General features: G+C 37.6%; 1 protein-coding gene across 1 annotated transcript; it reads right to left on the bottom strand.

Moving 5' to 3' along the window:
- Positions 1–2,918: 2,918 nt before the first annotated feature.
- Positions 2,919–13,384, bottom strand: LOC111236445 (LIM/homeobox protein Lhx6-like). Its single transcript, XM_022765178.1, has 8 exons — positions 13,376–13,384; positions 12,592–12,723; positions 11,993–12,114; positions 8,904–9,124; positions 7,252–7,352; positions 6,151–6,246; positions 4,830–5,001; positions 2,919–3,166 (listed from the first exon to the last, which is right to left on the bottom strand). The coding sequence occupies exons 1-8, from the start codon at positions 13,382–13,384 to the stop codon at positions 3,084–3,086; spliced, it is 936 nt and encodes a 311-aa protein (XP_022620899.1). The 3' UTR covers positions 2,919–3,083.
- Between the last annotated feature and the right edge of the window lie 10,121 nt (positions 13,385–23,505).

The following is a 23,505-nucleotide window of genomic DNA, read 5'->3' as shown; positions in this document are numbered from 1 at the left end:
ATTGATTAGAATAAAGTTTGATTTAATGGTAAAGTTTAGGAGTGAACAAGAGTACTCAATCAGTCCTCTACTATGTCCTCTGATGCCCTACAAGTAGTGATCTCCACCACGCAGTTTTCCTTTAAACACACACATACATGTACTTAAAAATCAGACAGTGTTGCAGGTACAGGCCATCGCACACACCTGGTCCATTCACCATTTGGGCATCTTTAATTAAATCTCTCAGCTGTATAAGGGAACCATTGTGTGTATGTTTTTATCTGCTGTATGTGGAAGCAGCGCTGGGTCAAACTGTCGTGTTTCTGACATTCCTGCTCTGCCACAAGCAACAGGAGAAACACTGCTGTCATCTGAAACTGTATTAATGCAGATGTGATCCCACTCTTTCTGCATTTTTACTCAAATTGGATGTTTGTGTTCACCAATTTTAATTCCATGGAGGGGGAAAACTGTTAAAAACTAAACAAACAATTGACATAATGTTATAGTTCCTCATGTGGGGAAATACGCTTATTCCCATTCCTGCTGAGAGTTGATGAGAAGATTGATACCACTCTCATGGTTATATGATAGAAATTAAGCTGTAGCTAGCAGCCAGTTAGCTTAGCATTAAGACTGGATTTAAGGTGAAGCAGTAATTTGCCTGGCTCTGTCTGAGGTTGACAAAATTTACCCATGAGCACCTTTAAAGGTCACAAATATTTTTTTCATTAGCGGGGGGTAGGACGGATACTGATGATTCCTGCCTTTCAGAGGCTTGTTTTCTTTTTCCTAACATGTCTTCTTTATAAATAACAAGTAACTAAACAGTTTCCTCTTCCAGATGTCCAAGACCAGTTCTCTTTGTACATATGTTGCACTGGAATTACACCACTGACATATGCAAACCACTATTTATTTACTATTTATGCCAGAAATAAATAGCATCAGACATTGGGCTTGATATGGTGTAAATCTTCAGGATTACAATTTTAAAGCGGTGTTAAGTCATTGTGTGGCTCACCAAGCTTTAATCAGCGACTTACATGGCAACAAATAGTCAAAGTATGATAATGCCAATAATTCCTAAATTACTCAAAACAGCTACACTGTTTATACACAAGTTGGCAGTATAGGCAACAAACATGGGATCTATCCCAACTCGTCCCAAATTGTGGGCTGTGGTAGGATAATATGGGGGGATTAAAAAAATTACATATATACGGTATGATGTACTATGCAACCTTTTCATGTATATTTAAGTGTTAAGTAAATTCTGACTGAATGAAAAGGAAGGAAAGTGAAGAAACTGCTCATTTGTGTAGTAGTGTTATCAGTTCAGCTGTTAGCTAGCTAACATGCTAACATGCTAGCTAACACATATTGTGCAAACAATAAAAATGGATCGATTTCTAATCAAACAAAGTTGTAAAAGAGAAACAAGACAGTGTAGCAATTGAGGAAAATGAAGAGTCAGAGCATGCAGCAGCTGAAACTCAAACTGAAGACGCTGGACTAGAGACAGACTACAAGTGGTCTGAGTAGAAAATGAAAGAAATAGTGGAGACCGCCCCTTTAAGGTGTGAAGAAAAAGTATCACTGACAAGTAATTTTACTTTTATCAAGTAAACTGTAAAATGTCCTGCTGATTACATATCATGGTCTCAATTTGAAAAAAGAGAAAGAAAGAAAGAAAAAAGGATCCTTCCTTCCATCAAAAATGTTTGTGTTTAGGTGAAAATGTTACATCAGCAGATAACCAATCCATTTTTTTCTTTCATATTCTTTGTAGCACCCTCAGAAAATGTACTCCTGTGCAAAAAAAAAGGCCAAATTGATCCAGTTTGTAAAATCCAGATCTAGCGATATCCTTTAACTCAAAGTATCCCATTCATTCTTCCCATCACAGCAGCTTAAGTGCTGTAAATCAATGTAACAACTGTAGATAATCTGTATTAAAAGGCCTCACAAAAGGCAACAAACTGCCCAATCAATGGCTGCGCTTTTGAGCGAAAATCTCTAGAATCGTTTTCACAGTAGGACTGATCACATTTCCAGTTAAGTACAGCATGTAAATTGGAGATGATGTGTAGGTTTGTGGCAGGACATTGCTCTCAATAACACGTTAGTGCAGGTACTTGGCCTCTGACCATCGACCTTTACATTTAATAGCAGTGGGTGTAAAAATAGTGCCCTGTTGTAATGTGCCTCCAGTGGAGGTGTATTCACATGTCTCTCTAATGCTCCATCATTACACACACACACACACACACACACACACACACACACACACACACACACACACACACACACACACACACACACACACACACAAAAACACCCCCTTGCTTTCTCTGCATGAGTAAATCAACCTGATTAATTATTCAAACACTAAAATTTTCATTACAGATCTGATACATTTTATTAAACCATAGCAGTATTTACAATGTACAATCACTGAATTATTTCATTTCAAGACACATTTAAAAGTGCTTTTTAAAAGTGAAGTTTTGTTCTGAATAAATAAGAGTTTCCATTTTCTGACAATACAACAACAAACAACAGTAAAGCTGCAAATGTGCTCACAAAATAATAATAATAGAGACAAAATAATAAAACAAATGCTGAGGTTTTACTGTAATACTGCTACAACTTTCCTTTTTTCTCCTTTTTTGAAAGCTCATATTGCAGCAACATAATTAAAATACCTTGTATGAGTTGGGTAAACCACAGGAAAAAAAATCCTGACCTGATGTAATGTTTTGTGTCCAGTCACAAAAAGAGAAATAAAATAAAAGTGGTCTTCTTTTCTGCATCATAGAGAAAAAAAAAAAAAAAAAAAAAAAAAAAAAAAAAAAAAAACTCCCATGTTGGCATGGAGGCGGGACATTTCTCCCATCACCAGAATCTGCTGTATTTAAAAGACAAGTTTAGCTCTGCAGTCTCACAACGAAAAATCCGACTGATTGAAAACAGATTGTCGAAGTCCTGCTGCCCAAGGATCAGACTCCCAAACAGAGCAGATTACCAACAGTATGTCCCAATGGATTTTTTGTTTCATCCCAATGTCATCGGAGTGGTGGAAAAGTGGAAGCAGGAGGTCAGCGGCTTATGGGAAGCTGTGGTAAAGACATGGACGAATGGGTCAAGTGGCCCGGAGCAGCGAGGACGGAGAAGGGATGAGCTGCATGAAGAAGAGACGAGAAACAACATGAGTTTGGGAAGCAGTGTGAGCATGTTTAGTGCTGTAGTTGAAGAAAATGCTACCGATGAGATGAAGATTTTCAAAGCCTCCAAATGATGAGTTAAAAACCACAGAGACAGATTTTAGTCTGCAGAAACCATCCAGTGTAAGAAAATTGATTCAGATTCATATTTTTTAAACTTGGGCCTACAGCACTTATCACAATGTCCTTTCAAGTGCAGCCATTTTTATTTATATCATCCAAAATTATAAATTAAACATTTGCCTCAAAGGGCTTCACAATCTGTTCAACATATGACATCCTCTATTCTTAGCCTTGCGCTTTGGATAAGGAAAACTGTAAAACTTTATAATAAAACCCTCAGTTTACACTGTGTGAATCAGGAACCGATAAAATACTAACTGCTTCCTAAAATGAAGGAAGAGTGGCAGAAAATAAAATGATGGAGAACAAGGGAGTAACAGTTTGGCATTTAAGAGGAAAGAAGAAATAAATTATTTGAAGTTTGGGGGGGAAAAAAATTGTGTTGTTGACAGTGATGTTTTGCAGAACCTACAAAGTAAAACCTAACTGCCATGAGCAAAAGGCAAAAGTGTTTGTTTTTCCTGGACTGTAGTCAATCCAAAGAATATGAGCTGGCTGGCTAAATTGCCTATGCAGTCTTTAACCTGTTGAATCCCCAATGAGTATGTTGCTATGCTCCATAAAGTCCCTCGTTATTCCAAGATTGGAGTTTCATATCCTAAAACTATAAAATTGCTGTCCCCCAGGTTACATTTACAAGTACATTTACTAAAGTACTGTACTTCAGTACAATTTTGAGGTACTTGTACCTCATTATATTCCTCTTTCTAGTCCTCATTAATACACTTATTGAATGATTGCAATAATTCTTTATTGAATAGTAGCCTTTATTTTTCTAGCTAAGCTTTAAGGGTATGGTACCATGCATTTCACTACGAATATTATGATATGATTTTATGATATGAAATAAGATTTTAAAGTGCAACAGTGCATCATATTTTAGTGACGGATCATATGTTTTTCATGTAAAATAACCAGGGACTATAGCTGTCAGATAAATGTATGTAAACAAGTAAAAAGTACAATATTTATTTGTCCAATAGAAGTATAAAGTAGCATGTCCATAGTATTGGGTACTACTGACTACACTACTGTAGTACTGAGATTAATCTATGCATCTGCATCATATCTTATAAACTCTGTATATGTTTTGCATGTAAAATCTGAATTTTAAAAATTGAAAAAGTAAGTAAAGATGTCAGACAAATGTAGTGCAGTAAAAAGTACAATATTTCCCTGTGTAACTGTAGGAGAATAAAATAGTAGCAGTAAATAGAAATACTCAAGTAAAGCACCTTAAATTTCTATTTAAGTGCAATACTTGAGTAAAAGAACTTCCATCACTGCATATTATATGATACTACAAATACAAGCTTTAAATCTCTATTCAATTACCAGATGATTATGGAGTTAAAATGTTAGGAAAGAGATATAATCCTAGATAACATCCTGCAATCACAGCATTTAAAGCAGTGTACATTATTATTATCTTTCATGTGAGATAGTCTTCTTTTGTTCCCTAACAAAGTGCCACTAACGTGGGGAGCTAACACTCACTGTCCAGGTATCCTTGCAGGGCGAGTAGATGTGGTCGGTCTGGACTGCTGAACGTGGAGTAGTGGATATCTTCTGGCAGCGATGGAGGCATCCTGGACAGCGGAGCGCTCTGAGAGAAACTGCTCTGAGGCGGCTGCTTTTTGTGTCGCGCACGGCAGTTCTGAAACCAAACCTGGGAAATATTACAGGTAATGTGAACATGCAGAAGGAGGGGGGGGGGGGGGGGGGGGGGGGGGGGGGGGGGGGGGGGGGGGGGGGGGGGGGGGGGGGGGGGGGGGGGGGGTTGTAACAACACTGTAGAAACCTAGGTTGACCTTATTTGATTATTTAACATCCAGAGGAGCCCCAGGACAAATATTTGTTGTTGGGCTCCCCAGACACTCAGAAAACAACCAGTACACTAAAGCTGAAATTATAAGTTGATTAAATGTCAGAAAATGGGCAACAATTTTAATGACTGATCATTTAAGTAATTGTAATAAAAAAACGACCTCGCCTGATGATTTCTGCGTGTTAATTACTTAAAACACAGAAAAAATAGAGGCAAACTGTCAAAACAAAACTTGACAACAAATGAACTGAACTAAAACAATTAAGGTCTTAAAACTCGAGTCTCTCTTCAAGGTGCGAATTTTCCAACAAATATGCGATCAATCACAAATTGGCCTTCTTTGCCCGACTGGGAAGATTTTACACATCGTATTAATGGTGTTAATGTGTAAAAACTATAATGAAACTTGTCTTACTCTAAAGTACAACACTGCCACTTGTTTCCCAAAAAGAATTTAAAGAAAAATAAAAAAACTCACTTTTATTTATAACACTTTTATTTTGAAATACTGGATAATTTACCTGATTCACCTGGTCGGTTTCAGAAGGAAAATCAGGTTCTTCAAAGACAGGTCATTTTAAGGGGTTACAAGCAATAACATTGGGAACCACTGGTCTAAAACACTTTTTAGAGACTATTCCAACTCATCATGATGAATTCTAGGGGAAATTATCTGTATTTAGGTGGTTATTGTCTAAAAGCTCAACAAATTCTGTCAGTCCTGACCTTCAATAAAACACTGGGTGAAGTGCAGCACTGTCTTTGTCTTTGTCTGACTTTTTGGCTTACAATACCTTAAAACAAAGCAGTGTTGAAATGCAACCCCTTATCACAAGTTGCAAGTGGGATTTTCAAATTGTTTCATTTGAACTGTCCGAACAAAATAGAACTTCGTGGAGCATGAAAATTATGTTACAGCCCATTTTCTATGTGGTATAATACAATATAAACATTTGCCATATTGTTATATCATGTTTTATCATCGCCTACCTGTATGACTCGTCTGCTGAGTCCTGTCATTTCTGCCAGTTTCTGTAAAGTTTGAGCGTCTGGGTTGTTGTCCTGAGCGAACTGAGTCTGCATCACCTGTGAGGACAGACAGTATGAACCAACTCTTAATGCTGCACCACACCAGGTGGTGGAAAGAAACCACATACATCCACTCAAGTACTCTACTGAAGCAATGTTGAGTTTTTTACTTCAGTATTTCCATTCTATGTTACTTTATTCTTCTACTCCGCCACATTTCACAGGCAAATATTATAATTTTTTACATTTATTCGACGGCTTTATACTTTAAACATTCAGATTTTACACAACATGTGAAGAACTTTTAAAATATGATGCTTTGTTGATTAGTAAATTATCACAAAATGAATCAGCATCTGTGGAAGGTGAAAGGCTGGAGGGTGTGACTGTGTGCTCTGGGTTGCGATGGAAATCTTGTGAGCTGCTGGAAGAAGGTTCGAGAGACTTCAGATGTCTTAAGCAGAAGCATTTTATTGATGCATCGAGCGGAAAAATGATGAACAAGCGAACCAGTAAGGCCACTCTGAAATCTCTGAAGCTGTCGTCTGTGGAAGGGCTCATTTAAACCCTGAATCCTCACATGGCACTTGCTCATACATGTGTCAAGATTAATGGAAATCTAAATCTAAACATGAGCTCACGTCTTACCTAACTCACGTAACCTCTGTCCAACTAACAGAGACACTAAGTGACCATCAGACACAGAGACACAGGCTGTTTGTTAGCTGGCTGTTTGGCTATCTATCCTACCAGAGCTTTTACAGCTCCTGGAGAACTGGATAAGAGAATTAATGAGAACTAAATGAAATAGAATAGACTTAATGTAAGAAAATTCCTGCACATGGGTAACTGTGATGGACTTTTCTCACCAAAACAAACAATCGATGAACAGATTAATCCGTAACGCAAACAATCATCAGCTGCAGCCCTTAAAAATAAGCTTCACCTCAACCAGCAAGAGTTGCATCCTGTTTAAACTATTAATGCATGAGTAATAATAACCCATTATACTATATAATATATGATTTCACAAACACATACACATGTCAGAGCAGAATCTACCTGCAGTTGCTCAGCAGTGAATGATGTCCGCGCTCTCTTGGCTGGTTTTGGTTGGCAGTCCTGATCAGAGGGCAGTGCTCCTTCCAGAGTCAGTCCTGTGCCTGACGACAATCACAACAAGGTTATGTCTCATGTCACGTCAGCCACAAAATAAAAAAAAGTCAGCCATCATATTGTGAGGTTACGTAACGCAACACAGAGCAAGGTTAAAAGTTAACAGGCTAATTTTGTTACAGCTCCACAAAGTCTGTGTCACAAAACTGAAGATTTGTCCAGACAAGCCGCAAAACAATTAAATTGTTCTCCTGCCAACAACCGCACACGCCAAAGTATTTACACCATGATGGCCTACGTGTTCCTCACAGCAGAGAGCATAGTCTTCCACTAGATCAGTTACTATCAGTGTGAAAAATACAGGAAATAACAAGATTAATATCAATTTTAGGATCCATATTGAACATAATGGACTTCAAAGTGAAATACTCCTGCATTAATTTTGTTCATCCCTCTCTCCTTCTGAAGTTCTTGTTACTGTGATTATTTTTGTTAGCATACCCAAAAAACGTCACCTCTTCCCCAGGGTCAGTTAACCTAACCTCACAGATGTTGTAGCAGTTCCATCGTTTATATCTTTATCTTAATTTCAAGAAGTTAACAAAGACCAAATATTGGTATTTCATATTGAAAATAAGGCACAGAGAAATGTGGATTTTTATATTTGATGTAATGACGATGTTGCCACACAGAGCTGCACTGAACTCTGTGATGTTGTCAGCCAGCTACTTGAGAGGAAACTTAAAGGGAGCACTGGAAACTTCAGGGCTCAAGTGATCAAAAGTTGCTGGAATATTTTGTTCCATTTGTTACAGAGGCTCCGGACCAAGGCTGGATTACCAACTGAGTAAAGTGGGCAGATGCGCAGACCCCCAGATTTACTACATATCATCTGGGTCTACACAATTTGATTAATTGCAAATTTGTTGGAAACTTGCACCACTGAAGTAGATAGTCAGCTACATCGCATCCTCCATGTTGTGGCTCTGGTCTTGAAGAGGGACTTTTAACAGTTTGTTTATAACAAGGTCATTTGTGGTAAAATTGTGTTTTATCAAACTGAAAAACACAGAAAACCTCAGACAAGGTTGTATTATTCCACCACAGGAGTAAGACTACAGCCAACAACTATCTTCACTGTCAGACCCATTAATGGAAATGTTTTACTTTAAGAATTGATTGATTGCTTCGTCTATAAAATGTCAGAAAATAGTCATTAAAGCCCATCATGATTCCCTGAAGCTCAAATGTATAAATTCTAATCACAGTTTTAATCAGACAAACAGTTAAAACCCAAAGATCCAGAGTTAACTATTATAGAAAACTACAAAAACTAGCAAATATTCACATTTAAGAAGCTGGTACCAGAGAGACAACTAATTAATTAATCAACTAATCATTTCTGCTGTAGAGTAATGTTTGGTTTTTTGGGCTGCCTGGGGAAAATGACATGTAAAGTGGGGGTCAAAATGGGCCCCAACAACACATTTTTGCCCTGGGGCCCCTTGGAAAGTTAATCAGGCCCTGACTTTTGTATATTTTTCCTGACTGGATCATCAGAGACCGTCAGAGGTGCATCTTTGAGTAATATCTGTTACCGTTTTCGGCAGCCCTGCGGAGGTTGTCCAGCATGATGTCGTAGTGGCTGCGGCAGAGCACCCGGCCCTCCACCAGGCCGAACTCCTCCCCGGTGGACAGCTGCCTCTTACAGGAGAAACAGGCGAAACAGGCCAGGTGGTAGACGCTGCCCCGAGCCCGGCGCACCCAGTCACTGGCGTACACCTGCCGGCCACACTGGGCGCACTTCGTGCCGAACCTACTGTGAGGAAGAAGGAAACGGGCAGGTGAAGGTTGGCTGTTAGAGCTCAGTTAAAATGTACTATGTGTGCACAAACACACTTCATTTACACAAACACATCTGTATGTATCTAAACTAATACACACACTCGTGTTCACAGCTACAACACGAACTGACTGGCATGATCCATCAGTTGTGTTAGTCTGTAAACACGTTATCGCATTGAGCTCCATTGTTAAATTGTCCTGTAAATAAAGGTCCAACTGCTCATGTCTGCTTTAATCCTTGGTAGTTTCTACTGGTTTTTATCTCTACACCTTATATTGACTTTGTGTTTTAGCTTGTACCAAAAATAATTTGTCCTGAACACAAACTAGTGTTTGTGTCTAAACTAATACACATGTTTTTTCTGCTGTGGGCCATCCCATCACATAAATACAGGTCACTCACTCCTCTCCTCTCTCAAACCCACATCTTAGGATCATTGTTGCTGCCTTGTTTAATGCAATCTCTTCATATCTCTGTGAGCTGCATTGCCCCACACTACACAGCTGATAGGATATGGCTATATTAGCCAATGAGATATAAGTTTTAGAATATCTTTGGGTAAGCTTGAGATTTATCCAGCCATCCCTACCAGATTGTTTTGAATTTTGATTCTCAACAGTTTGACTTTGAATTTGAACATTTCTTTGTGGCGAATACAGTGGATTCATTTTCTATTGTCATACTTTTGGTTTTGTTTGCATTTAACGCTAATTTGGTCTTTTCCACACAATTGATACCACATCAATTCATATTACAGCTACACAGTTACATTTAATTTCAATACAACAAAATCAATAAAGCAACTTGATTCAGAGCAGCAGAAAATAAAAGCCTGTAAACTGAGGCTTTCTTTGATGGTCCCCATGAATATTTTGTATTGTTTGCTGTGGTATTTCATATGATATCCTAGTGTTATTTTTGCAGAACGCTTTGGACAGCCTCTCTTCATCTCTACAGTGAACCAAATATTGAAATTCAGCTGCAGCTTGTTAAGTATTTAAAATGGTCTAAATCAGTAGTTTCCAATCTGAGGGTTCCCCATCCCTAAATCTGAGAGCTCACAAGTTGATTTAAGGAATAAAAATGAAAAATTTATCAAAAATGTTGCCACTTTTATTTTGAAATACTGGATAATTTACCTCATCTAGTCTCTGAAAATCCTTTGAATCGGGCAATTTCAGTAGAAAAACCAGGCCACAGGTCGCAGGTCGCTTTTAGAGACTATTCCACAGCACCGTGACACATTCTGGAGAAATTGTCTTGATTTAGGTGGTTTGTCTAAAAAGTTAACAAATTTAATTGATTCTCAAAATACTGGTGTCAGTTTTGGCCTTCAAAACAGCACTGGATACTATATTCTAGATGAAGACATACTGTATAGTAATGTCTTTGTCTGTGGCTGCCAATCCTTTTGGCTTGTGCCCCTTTAAAACAAAGCAGTATCAAACTGCAACCCTTTATCACAAGTCATAATCATGCTATTTATTAACTCATAAAAGATGTTAATGTGCACTTTCACTATAGAGGGGACTGTTCTTTAGTACATTATCTGTAATTGAAGTTTCCAGTGTGTCATCTGTCATTTTCTCTGAAACATATGCAGCTGATGTTCATCACTTAACATTCATCCATCAGTGGACACTAAACTTTTGTTTTGTTTGACAAAACACAACTTTAAATGCACCATTTGAGCACAGTATCATCTAAAACACTAAGGTCCTAACTGTAGAGTTTGATGGCAGGGCCCCACTATGAGACAGGGTTGTGAAATTAGCTGATAATACTAAATCAATTCTCAGTGAATTGAGAAGACAAATTTTCTTATAGTTGACCAAAGTTGATCTTGGGGAGAAAAGATCAATAAGCTGTAAAAACACCCAGAAACATAAACCTAATTATGTCCAAAGATTTATCACCTGAACAAAAATAATCTTTAAGTCACTGTTCAATCACTCATTGTAAATTCATTCTTTTCCATTCAGGTTTTGAAGGTCAAGTTTTACAAATTAAAGCTAGAAATTAAAACCAAATTTAAAGATAAAGTCTGATTTTCGTATTTTTTCAGTTTTATAGTCTGTAGCCAATTTATTTTATGTTTGCGTGGCTTTAAATGACTATGTATAACAACAATAAGGATTCAAATATTGCATCATATTTATTCGTTCATAACGGATCGTTTACCAGAAAAGGGGATTCATTGGGAGACTAAAACAAAATATGTTATCGGGGTTTATGGTTCCACAGACGCAGTTATGCGTCGGGGAAGAGGAATATTTATAAAAACTATCTGGTCAAATTTTTTCATTTGTCTGATTTTTCGCTGTAATTTGTTTGTTTGCACTTTAACACATCTCTAATTAAATCGATAAACCAACTTCAATGATAAACCATACACTGGTTTGCCTTCACGGACAACGAAAGTAAACGGAGTAAACGAAATGGCACAAAGTGACCGGGGGGGAAAAAAAAAAGAATCGAAATAAAATAACAATAAAATAAATAAACATTTAAATCGCAGAATTAATCAATTTAATTTCGGTAATCTACAGATTTGAACTGAACATTAATTATAAAGATGGTAATTAGCCTAATTATTAGGCTAATTCTAGAAAAATAAACACATTTATTTTAAAATGATAAAATCATTTTTCAATGCGATGCTTCTATAACCAAACTGTGTTAAACTGCGTTAAACTGTGGGACTTATTAAAAATTAATTAAAAATTAACTCCACTGCTGATCTGAAAATAAAACCAAGCTTGTTCAGCGTCATAAAATAAACAGCAAACAGTTCGAGGTTTCGCGACATTAAAATCAGAGCCAGAACAAAACAAATCTTACCTGAAATAATCCAGTTTGCAGTAGATTTCCTTGTTTTTAACGTAGCAGCTGCTGTGTTGGCGCAGAGACGCTCTGCACACTGAACACTCCAAACAGCCCAAGTGCCAATTCAGGTTGTTGACCTGTGGAGATTAAACAATACGATAATCACACTCACACACTAATGCACGGCTGAGTGTGCATGACAGATAATCACAGCGACGACCCTCATCAAGATATTCATCAGCCTGACACACTTCTTATTGTGCTTAAACAGTTAAATCAAAATCTATTTATTTAGAGCTTTTATAGAAGAAAGAAAGAAAGAAAGAAGGACAGAAAAAACAGAAAGACAGAAATAAAGAAAGTTGAGGAGAAAATGTCACTAAAGGAAAATTGCATTGCAGTGCATTAGAAAAAATATCTCATGTATGTTTTTCGTTTGTTTTCTTGAGCTCAGTCTGTGTTGCAGTGAAAAATAAAAGAATTCAAGAAAACCTACAAACCAAATTCAGAGACGTAGTTGGAGCTCAAATCTCTTGAAGCTTTGAGGACACATTTTATTCTTTCAGAGAGACTAAAAATCTGTAATTTTTCCTCCGCGGCTCGTGGTTCCTCACCTTCAGCAGGTACCGGTCATGGATCTCCATGCCGCAGCTGGCGCACTGGTTCTTGGCCGCCGGAGGAGAGCAGAGACAGGCGGCCTCCGACGGACTGGACTCCTCGGACTCCTTCTTCACCTCCGATTTAGACTGCGTCAGAAAACACGAGTTAAAACCAAACAGAAGACTCGATTCATCATTAAAATTTTAATTCTAATAAAGAGTTAGTGCTGAAAAACAAAATAGTCCCTGGAATATTTCAGTGCTATCCAGTGATGTGGTGGAAACACGAAGATCCAGCCTTGGAAAAACGCACTGATTTGATTTGCAGAGAAGCTTTTTCTCCAGTGATTATTATTTATAGGCAACATTGATATTATTTTAATTGCACCTACTGTAGGCTATATCCATGCATGTGCTCTGATAATTCAAAATTCTAACTTTCATTTAAATTAAATAACAGAAATCTTAAAATGAGTCATTGTGTGAACTCTAATCCGCAGATTAAAGGTGGATAAAGTGAGTTTTGGTGGCTTCACTCTAAACCACTGACTCCCTGATGATAAATATCTCTAGGTGCAGTCTGTGGTCTCCTCCCGATGAAAACCTGTGCCTCCTGTGCCTGAGGTTACCCCGCATGCAAAAAGTTTAGGAAGAGAGCAAGAAAGAGGAATCGACGAAACCTTACAAAGACCGAAAGACAAAGAAATCAAAAGGTTGCAAACCAAACTCGCCCAGATGTTTGTGACTCACCATTTTCGGGTCTTGAACGCTGCCTATTTGGAGAGAAGATGGAGCTTGCTCTGCGCATTACGCATCTCTGCCCCAACCCACACTATATCCGGTCCAAAACAACGAATAACAGTTTCTCCTGCATTTAAACCCTGGCAACAAAAGAAATTTTGATGCAATTAGAAGGAAGAAAAAAAAACTATATATGATCGATCATTCCTCTTGTGCGCAATAGGAGGCTGTATTCCCATGCAATCAAACGCAGTGAAAAGAAAGGATGGCACTATATCTGCAATTAGCGGTGGATTGAAATGCTTCGCTTGATAAGAGGCAACCCGAGTGTCAATTTCATCTGTCAATCAAGAAAAGGCAACCGAGCCACCAAGCCAAGAGAGAAAAAAAGAGCGGCGCATCCTAATTTCAATAGCCGTATAATCGAAAATCGAAAAATCTCCAAAGTGAAGAGGCTCAACTGGAGATCAGTCTATTCATAACAGACAATGCGCAGAAACTGCAGCTGATCTTGAAGCATAAAGGAGCTTGATTGTCTTTTTCTCATGATGGACCCATTTAAGTACTTGAGGCTCCCCTGGGTGATTACAGCTGCATTCATAAACTGCCAAGAAATCTGCGTTTGGGTGGCAATCCGGAGTCCGTGTTGTCCTTCATTTCGTCGAAATGAACTGGAATGTAAGATATGTTAATTACCAGCTAGGGTATAAATATTGGAGGCTGTAAAATAAGACGAGAGGGCCTATGGGAATAAGAAAAACATATACTTCATACATGGAGAACCTCCCAAAAGCAGCGAAAACATCGTCCGATGAAAGTTTTTGCGGAACATCACGGGGAAAATATCCAGATAATTCCGTGGGACATGGTTGTTTTTGCAGGCTTTCCTCTCAGAAAGACTCTTCTCCTTCTTTCTCTCTCTCTCTGTCTACAAAATAATCCAACTTCATTAACTTTGGTGGAACTGGGAAACAAACCAGTGGCACCAGCACCACCCTCCCAGTCAGTCTCAGCACTGTTGGTCCGCTGTGGTTTCTTCTCCCCGCCTCGACACTCAAAGTTTACACCCAGTTCGGTCACACAGGATGTGATGTTGCTGGACCAGCAGTGGCCCGGGTTTACCCTCCTGTTCTGTAGCCTCACAATAAACCATTAAAAAATATATGATAAAACTTTGAAAACAACCAAACGTTGAACTTTGAAAACTTTCCTTTGTTCTGAGGAGGATGGCTGCAGATCAGAGGCCAGAGTCAGTTCATTATTGAAATCACTGCACTGCTGATTGCAGAGTGATAGAGGCGTTTATGACGCTCATGATACTATTTAAGGCTAATTATCTAGAGAATTTAATTCTTTTGTACATTTGACACTTTTCCTTGTCTTCAGTTTTGATGATTTTAGATTCACATGGCTCAAGACGGGGGAGTTATTTCACAAGTCTGCCTTTAAACAACACTCACGTGCTCTGAAAAGGTTGTGTTGTATGTTTGTGTTGTGATTTTGTGTTTTTATATCAAAAACAGTTTTTTTTTTCCTGCTTCCAGGTATTAAGCTCTCTTGTTAGTTTCTTATTAGTTTTTAATATGGATGTGTTGCACATTTACTTTTCAGAATAATGTGAAAATGAAGATTTCTTAGATATGAATAGCTGCAGTCAAGGTTTATAATGGATTATATCTACACATTTAATGCAGGTTTACCTTTGGAAAAATGTTATAAAATGCATTTTATCATAATTGAGAAGATGCTGTAGTAATACAACAACTAGCCAGTGTCTCTGACAGAAAGTATGAGCTCACGACAGTCTGATAACTAATAAATAACACAGGCAAAAACTAATAAAGAGGAACAAAGATTTAATCAAAGTAACTTTTACTCTAATTTTATTTAAATCAAACAAATGTCACTAATTTTTCAGGGGTCGAGGCTTGACATCTACAATGTGAATAGATTCCTAAATCTTAATAACCAAGAAATAAAGGGGAATTATTCAGTGAACTTTCTACAGCCTCATCTCCCATCAGGGAGAATGGGACACAACCAAAAGTGACAACACGTGGTTAAAAACAAGTGTGATAGTTCATTTTGTTCAGAAGGACCAGGGTTATTCAAACTGTCCGTTGGTCGACGGTCAAATCGACCAATCACTTGATCAGTGGGCGGGATGTCCGCATTCAGCTGGAACTGATGTAACTGTGTTGTGTTGTTTGGCTCCTTCAACTAAAGAAAAAGTGGATAAAAAGTGTTGCAGCATACAGCTTGTTTTTTAACATGTTTATTGCGTTTAAGTGAATAGTAATATCTTTGTAAAGTATGTGTTAGAGCCTTTATGCCTTTATGATAGAGTTTACAGCGGGGGGGGGGGGGGGGGGGGGGGGGGGGTGCCAGGGAACGAAGGACGAGAGAGACGAGGAATGATATGCAACAAAGATCCTCGGCTGGACTCGAACCAGGGACACTGAGGCTCTTGGTTGGCGCTTTAAACCTCTTTTCTTTTTTTTTTTACGTTTATTATCCTTGACTGATGATTCCTGTGTATTTGTTGTCATGTTAGTGTTTCTGTGTTCACAATTAAGAAATCCCAGCCAAAGATGTGGGATTTTTTCCCCCATATCTCCAAACAACTTTTTCAGCCTGTGTGTTTTATTCACAGGAAATTGAATATAACGGGAACAGGTCATATCGGGACAAACTGGCAGCAGATGAGAGACAATATTGAACTGTGATTGAATGTCAGCAGCTTTTCCTTTGATGTAAATGAATGAAACTCACCGAGTGAAGACTTCTCGGGTCAAGTACTGCTCACTCAAACTGAAAGGACTCTGCAGAACTCGTCTCATCCTGCTCACAAAAAGCCTGAAAAGTATTAAACACAGGACAGCCAGGCTCTGTAACAGTATTTATCCAGAGGCTTTTAGTGTCACTAACCTCTAAAACAACTGACAAAAACAACAACTGACACTTTAATGGTATATTACACAGTGATAGAAATTATATTTATGGATCTGCTTCATCCAAAACATGTAAATCTGGTCAAAAATAAGACCAGAATCTCACTTTTTGACATCGACATTTGACATAGAAATGTGTAGCCTAGTTTCAATGCCCTTTATGATCGTCCAAAATGACATTTTTTTTAAGTGGTTCAGCCTTCAAACTTCAATTTTGTTTTCCATACTTGGTGCTGTCTGCCTCTGAAAGACAGTACGGTAGTGCTTGTTTTGATTCATTAAAGTTTTATTGTTTGACTGTGGTCAATTCATGTTTTTACCACTTGTTTTATGTCTCAGTGCGGTTATGTGCAGTATGTTTCTGTTTAGTTTTCATTTTACATTAAGGTCACCAAATAAAACGCAACTGCACTGAAACGGCAATAAATCTCTGAATCTTTTAGTGTTTGAAGGACGAGACAAAGGATTCATTTTTTTTTGGATGCAATAACTTGAAAGTTTCATTGCAGCACCTCTTTAATAACGTGATCTGACTGGAAAAACTTATATGAGCATGTGATTATATGATGATTTAAAAGGTCATACCGTTTAGTAACTGATGAGTTTTTCTGTTTGGATGAGAATAAAAACTTTTCAAAATCATTTGTATTGTAATATTATAGCATGTGTGAGATATTATTTTCTTTTGTGACAAACATTTCACCACTTCAAGTGTATTTTTGGTGTCCATGCTAGCTGGATATTGTATGAGCGTGATACACTACATTCAAGATATAAGCAGAGCAAAACCTGAATTCAAATGTTTCAAATGCCCAGTCATTGTGGGTTTTTTGTTTGTTAAAGCTGAAGAGAACAAGGCTATGTTGTCTTCATAAGTTGACATTTTGGAGATTTCTGAGTGACGATTTGGGGAATCATTTCCTTTGTGTAGAAGGTCTCACACTGAAGCCGCAGCTTTAGACTTCTTTCACGAACTCCCTGGACCGACATAGAGGGAAGAAAATGATTTAAAGTAAAGGTTTCCATGAAATCAATGACACTTTATTACATATTGATCACATGAAAAGCATTTGTAACAGCAGAATTACCTTGTCTCTGCCTCTCTGTATTGTCAGTGTAATGCACTTCAGCAGCTCTGTGCATTAACTGTAATTACCAGATGGAGCAGGGTCAACTGGAAGTGGGCTGGTCAAGATGCAGCAGGACTTAAAGGAGGGAAGAGGGTTATTTCACCTCCATTATCATGACTCTTTAGTGATGATTTGCAAGAGTGAAGGTTTTTGACCACTTTGACCACGTTTTTTTTGGACCGGTTTTCGACCAGTGTACAGTTGGTTTAGTTCTACATTAAAAACCTAAAAGGCCTTTTCAGGGAGAGTTTTTGAGATATAATCCAGGGTAGATATAAATTAGGAAAGAAGCTGTTTGGACCTTTTTTGCTGTAAAAATGAAAAGTAGCAAATACATTTTCATCTTCCTGGAAGGTTATACACCATAAAAAAACCCAAATCTTTTATGTCAGGATAAGAGTTTCTTAAGATAGAGTAAGTTACTGCATATTTCATTATCTGGTTATTAATGACAAAATATGTTTGATGTCTAAATAAAACACTAATTAATACACCTGAATCCTCCAAAATACCCTAACTCTACTTATTCAAAAGAACCAATAGATATTGACAGAAAAATCTCTACGAAATGTCCACTTACTCACTTGTTTGGGAGTTTCAAACCATGTCATCAGATGTTCATTCATTTGTCACATAACTGTATCTTGAAACTTTCCATTGTTCCTCATTAACTATTACCATTGTTGAATAATGGCTGAGAAACCTGGTGAAGACTGTGTGATATGATCAAAAGCTCTAGAACAAGTGAGAAAGTGGGCTTTGATTGGAGTGAATGTTGTTTCCAAGGTCAAGACTGAAAGTTTATTTATTTAATGAATTAAACATTGATGCAATTTTTGTCCAGTGCATATAGAAAACGAACAGCACCTTATTATCTAGAAGAAACATTTATTATGCAGCAAGCTTTTAAATATCTGATGTCTCCTTTCTAGTTTCATGTACCCAGAGGCGGAGCCAGAGGTGGTGCAGGCCCACTCTGGTCTCTGATTGGCCCCTCCCCCTACCAGAGTAAGATGGTGATAGATAGTTGGATTATTAGTATCAGAGCCTCTTTATGAAGTGATTGGAAAGTTAATCACACAACGAGGAGATAAAAACACCTAGAGGAGATAAAAAGATAAGAAATCTAACAGATAAAATAACCACAGAGACGCAAAAATGACCACAATGGGACAAAAACGAACATAAGGATATGGGAGGAACCCCCCCCCCCTTCACAGTTTCTAAACCTGCCCCTGCCTGTACGTCACCCTTACAGAATTTCCCCTCTGTAGATTTGGCAGTGTGAAATTCTTAGGAGCCTCCTGACAATGGTAATATCTGAGGATGGGTCACCTGTTGCATCCTGCACAGCTCTGTGGATGTGTGAAAGTCACAGTCTTTGCTACAGCACGTGTGTATGTGACCGCTTTGTCCTCCAGCCCCGCCCTTCCTTTACGCACAGCTGTCTGCGAGCCACACAAACAATAAGAGACCAGCACACTGCCACAATTAAAAACAAACTGTAGCACATGCTAAAGCTATTATACTCATCCAATGAGCCCCAGTGGACAGTTTGATGGCTGGTATGTCAACAATGTATGACGTACGTTGTGGAGGTGCAGAGGGGTTCACATGAGGGCAGAATCTTATTTATCGTACAGTGCTGAACGTGGAAAACAACCGGCATTAAGGTGGGGACCTTTTGTCATGACTGAATAACAATGCTTGTATAACACACTGGCCTCCACTCACCAAGGTTATGAGTTGAAGCCATGCCTATACACTTAATATTCTAAGTGTTAATGTAGTGTAATGTAAGCTACTGCCGTCAGTAATTGTCAGTGGATTGATTTGGAATATCATATGTAGTTGAGCAGCTTTAAGGCATCAACTGTCAGCCTAATAATATAAGGAATTTTTCTGAGCTTTGAGTTGCGAGAAGCAACCTTTTTGTTGTATTGATATAAATATATATAAAGAAAAAAATCAATCAATAAAAAACAGGTAATCTCATTCAAAAATGAGCCTGAATGCATTTAATGTACTGGACTTTCTTATGGTTTTATGACTCATTTAATCAAAATATGTGCTGGCTTTGGCCATCAATAATCTCTACCTCCACTACGCCACTGCATCGTTTTGTATGAGGAGTATAACAGCCAAGAGCTGCTGTGGTCGCAAATGTTAATTTTACAATTGTCTCTTGAAATCACACAGTAATCATCTTCTCATCTTGAAATATCACTCATTTTCTCATGATTAAAGACCCTGAAAAAAAAACTTTTTTTTCTCAGCCACCATCTTACCCTGATTGATGTGGTATTTTCTGCCAAACCTAGACTCATTTTGGTTATTTCACAGGAGAGAAATTTGTTTACACAGGTTTTTTTTTTCTGTGGTATTTCCACTGTTTAAAGTGGGTGTGACTCACAAAGTTTATGACACATATTTCTGTGCCCCAATTAGGATTTTGTAAACCAGAACTGGATGGCAGTGGTGTGGTTGTTTGTTTATATTTCCAGGTCAGTATCCATGAAATCCTATGAAACCACACCCATACTTTTCTGATGATGCAGATTAGCTTAGTTTTGAACCTTAATAAATAAAACTTAATCATGTTTTCCCACCTCAAACTTTAATTTTGCTTGTTCTTTGCTTTGGAACTAGGTTTTCTGAGTGGGCTTGTTAACATGACATGATTAATGATTTTTCTCAAAACCATTGCTTATGTTGGTACAATAACAGATTTTATGTTTGTACCATTTAGTACAGTATAATCTAATGCATTAGTAAATCAAACATAATTCGTCATCCTGACATTGTCGATTTCAGTGTAAGCTACACACGAAGCCACGAAAAAGCACATTTGTCACCTAAAACCAAACTTTGTTATACAGGGCTTTACTTAGAGCTGTAACCTTATCATATTTGATGGTCAAAAAAAAACCAACTGTGATCTGGAGAAAAAAAAAAACATTCATGACTAGAAAAATCTTGATAATGAGGTAATTAAAATTTGGGATAGTGATCTCATAGCAAGCATAAAAATGGTTTAACCAACAACAAAGATGTGAACATTGAACGGGTTTTGAATGGATTCACTGGTCATGTTTGCAGACACTGTATCAGTGCATATGGTCATACAAGACGTCTGTTGTGTTCAGCTTCAGCTCACTGCGCTATATTACATTTCTTCCATTGCTTCTTTCTATATAACAATGTTTATCTGTATTTTCCTGGTTGAATAAATCAATAAAGGCGTTTGTGAAGATGAGATTATGAGGTTAAAAATGAACTGCAACATCTTCTCTTCTGTACAGATCGACTGCCTGCAGTTCATGATTTTCTCCAACTCTTGGATTTCTGTGATTCTTTTGGGCGAGGTGGAGACAAACTGTAATGTGCATGATTCATACCTCTTTCTTTCAGTGGTTGCATGTTACAGAGAACCAGCACAAAGCCACGTTACAGTGATGACTGATGCTCTGCTTGGCATGTTGGCTGAAAGAAAATGTTTGGAGAAGGGTGGAGCGAGCCATAAACGTAACAGCAAGGCCTTATCTTGTTTCTGTAGAACTTCTGCCACTGTAGTCCATGTGAACATTGTCAGATGTGTGAGATAAGATGGATCTGAGACCAGTCCATGTGAGAACATGGCTTGAAAACACTAATTGTTGCAGCTGTGATTTACCTGCTTTGTAAACCATTCCCAACTGATTACCAACCAGTGGTGCCCCAGGGGGAGGAAACCCCAACTAATTATCTCTCCTAAATGCAACAAGGAATAAAAATTGTGATTTAATTTAAAAAGCAAATAGAGCATATTATTATATATTTGTGTTGAGGAGGAAAAGAAAGAACCGAACACAGAACTGGTGTGAAGTTAATCTTTGGTTATAATAACCAGTAGCTGCCAATCAACCTGAATCATCTGTAACACATTTGAGAGTGTGTTAAAACTAGTCAAGCAAGAAGCAAAGTTGAAATAGTTAGCCAAAAGTAAAACATAATGGTTGAAATAGTTACATAATGAATACATAATAATAAAATAATACATAAACATTTGTTAACTAAACATAAGGATAAACAGCAGCGGTTAGCTGAAAGTAATGAATTCACATTGAAACAGTTAGCTAAAAGTATAAGATAACGTTGAGATAAAGTTTGTTCATGCAATTAAAAATAAACACTTGAAATAGTCAGCTAAAAGTAATGAGCAGTAGAAATAGCTAAAAAATAAAGTGTGCACAGTTAAAATAGCTAACTAAAAGTAGTGGATAATGTTAGCTAAAAGAATAAACTGTTGAAATAACTAAAAGTAATTGATGATGTTAGCTAAAAGTAAAGAATAAACTGTTAAAACTGTCAGCTAATTATTGAATTAACAGATTATATTGTTAAAAGTAATGAATACACAATTTTACTCAAATGCATAAGTAATGTATAAAGAGTTGAAATTGTTTAAAATGGCTAAATGGTTGAAATATCCATGCCTCTGCCACTCTACGCGTTAGCAGTACTACACATGCAAACCACAAACACTTTCAATTCAATTGTATGAAAAAAATATTGTGACAATAATCACTTTTATATATTAATAGTATTAAATAACATTTTATAATTGGTTTATAATCCATTTATAAGAATACAGTTGGAACATATGGTGCTGATGAAGGGGTACTGGAGCTCATCTGACAGGTCAGACAAAAACAAGTGTCCACCAAATATTTATTTAAAACCTTCATGATGTGTGCATAAAAATGTGAGCTTTTACAGTGGGACTAACTTCTGAGGATGTGAAGAAGCACATGAATAACACAAGAAAAACTGAGTCAGGCTCCAGCCAGTGAATGTTTGCCTATGGGAGCTTGTTGGAGAATCAGTTTGATGTTTGAAGACTCACCATCCAGCACCGTCCAACATTCAACAGGCTGCATCTACTCTGAGATCAAACCCATCTAGATTACAGTCCTGCAGCCAAGCTTTCAACAAACAAAGGAAATGGCACATTACACCATCCCTCTCTCTGAAAACTTGCATTGGAGAGAAAAAAAACTCTCCAGTTATTTAACAAATACAAGTTTATTTGAAGTACAGACAAAGAAAAATGAAGGGCTTTTTTCAGGGCTTGCACTCCATATGACAGCAATTTGGGGGTATTGTGTATTTTGGCCCAAGCGTGTGGTCTGTGATAGATGACAGGAGAGAAAATCACGAGCCGCTGGCTTGAGCACAGACATGCAAATTGCTTTCAGCTGATTGCCGTATTCTGCTTGATATTTATCAAGTGGATTACAGTATGCCTCTTTATTTACAGCCAGGAAGCAGCTGATCAATTCCACTAAAGGAGGGAGGAAGAGAGCTGATGTGTTTTCCTCTGCTGGGTGAAAGTACAAACCCCTCAACTGGCCAGTGAGCTCTGCAAAATTAAGTGTATCCTCAAATGCATCTTGTTTTACCACATCAAAAGAGACAACATGCAAAATACAGATGTTTCAAGATTATCCCAAACCCATACTGATACGTTTCTGCTGAAACTACTGAATTAATTGTCTGGAATGCTTATTGTTAATTTGGAGATAACATACATCGGTATTAGAGAGCAACTTTACATGAAAGTATCTCCATAAAACATCCTGTCAATCACTACTGCAGATTTTACCACAAACAGCAGCTTCTCTGAACCTTTTATTTAGTTTATATTTTCATGTGCATTTATTTATCGGATGGAAAAGTAAATATTTACCACACATGCTGAAGAGGCAGGGTTTCTCTTTAGTGTGGAGGGACACTGCAATAAACTACTAATACTAAATTGGTCTTTTTCAGACAAAAGAGAAAAATACCTTGTTACAAAAGTCAAAGAAAGAATGAAACAAACACAAATCAATAAACTATCTCTTTCTTTTCTATTCATGAATGGTCATTTAATATTCATCAACACTTTTCAGCCGAACTACTAAAGGCAGCATTTCCACATTGGAAACATTCATACAGAGGTTTCAAAGTTTCATTTCATTTTGCTGGAAGTGTCCAGGTGGTTTTAGGTCTAACTACACATCAAAGCTGCAATGATTAGTAGATGCATCCATTATCCACAAAAAAAATTCATTTAATTCATTCGG

The sequence above is a fragment of the Seriola dumerili genome, unplaced genomic scaffold, assembly GCF_002260705.1.
Source record: "Seriola dumerili isolate Sdu_G_001 unplaced genomic scaffold, Sdu_1.0 BDQW01000668.1, whole genome shotgun sequence".
NCBI classification, from domain to species: Eukaryota; Metazoa; Chordata; class Actinopteri; order Carangiformes; family Carangidae; genus Seriola; species Seriola dumerili.
Note: the sequence above shows the minus strand (reverse complement) of the source record. Positions and strands in the feature narration are given on the sequence as shown.

Coding starts and splice junctions, on each gene's coding strand:
- LOC111236445 (XM_022765178.1), bottom strand. Junction 6,247..7,251: donor TCACTGCTGAGCAACTGCAG/GTAGATTCTGCT, acceptor CTGTCCTCACAG/GTGATGCAGACTCAGTTCGC. Junction 3,167..4,829: donor CCTGCAAGGATACCTGGACA/GTGAGTGTTAGC, acceptor TTCTTCATGCAG/CTCATCCCTTCTCCGTCCTC.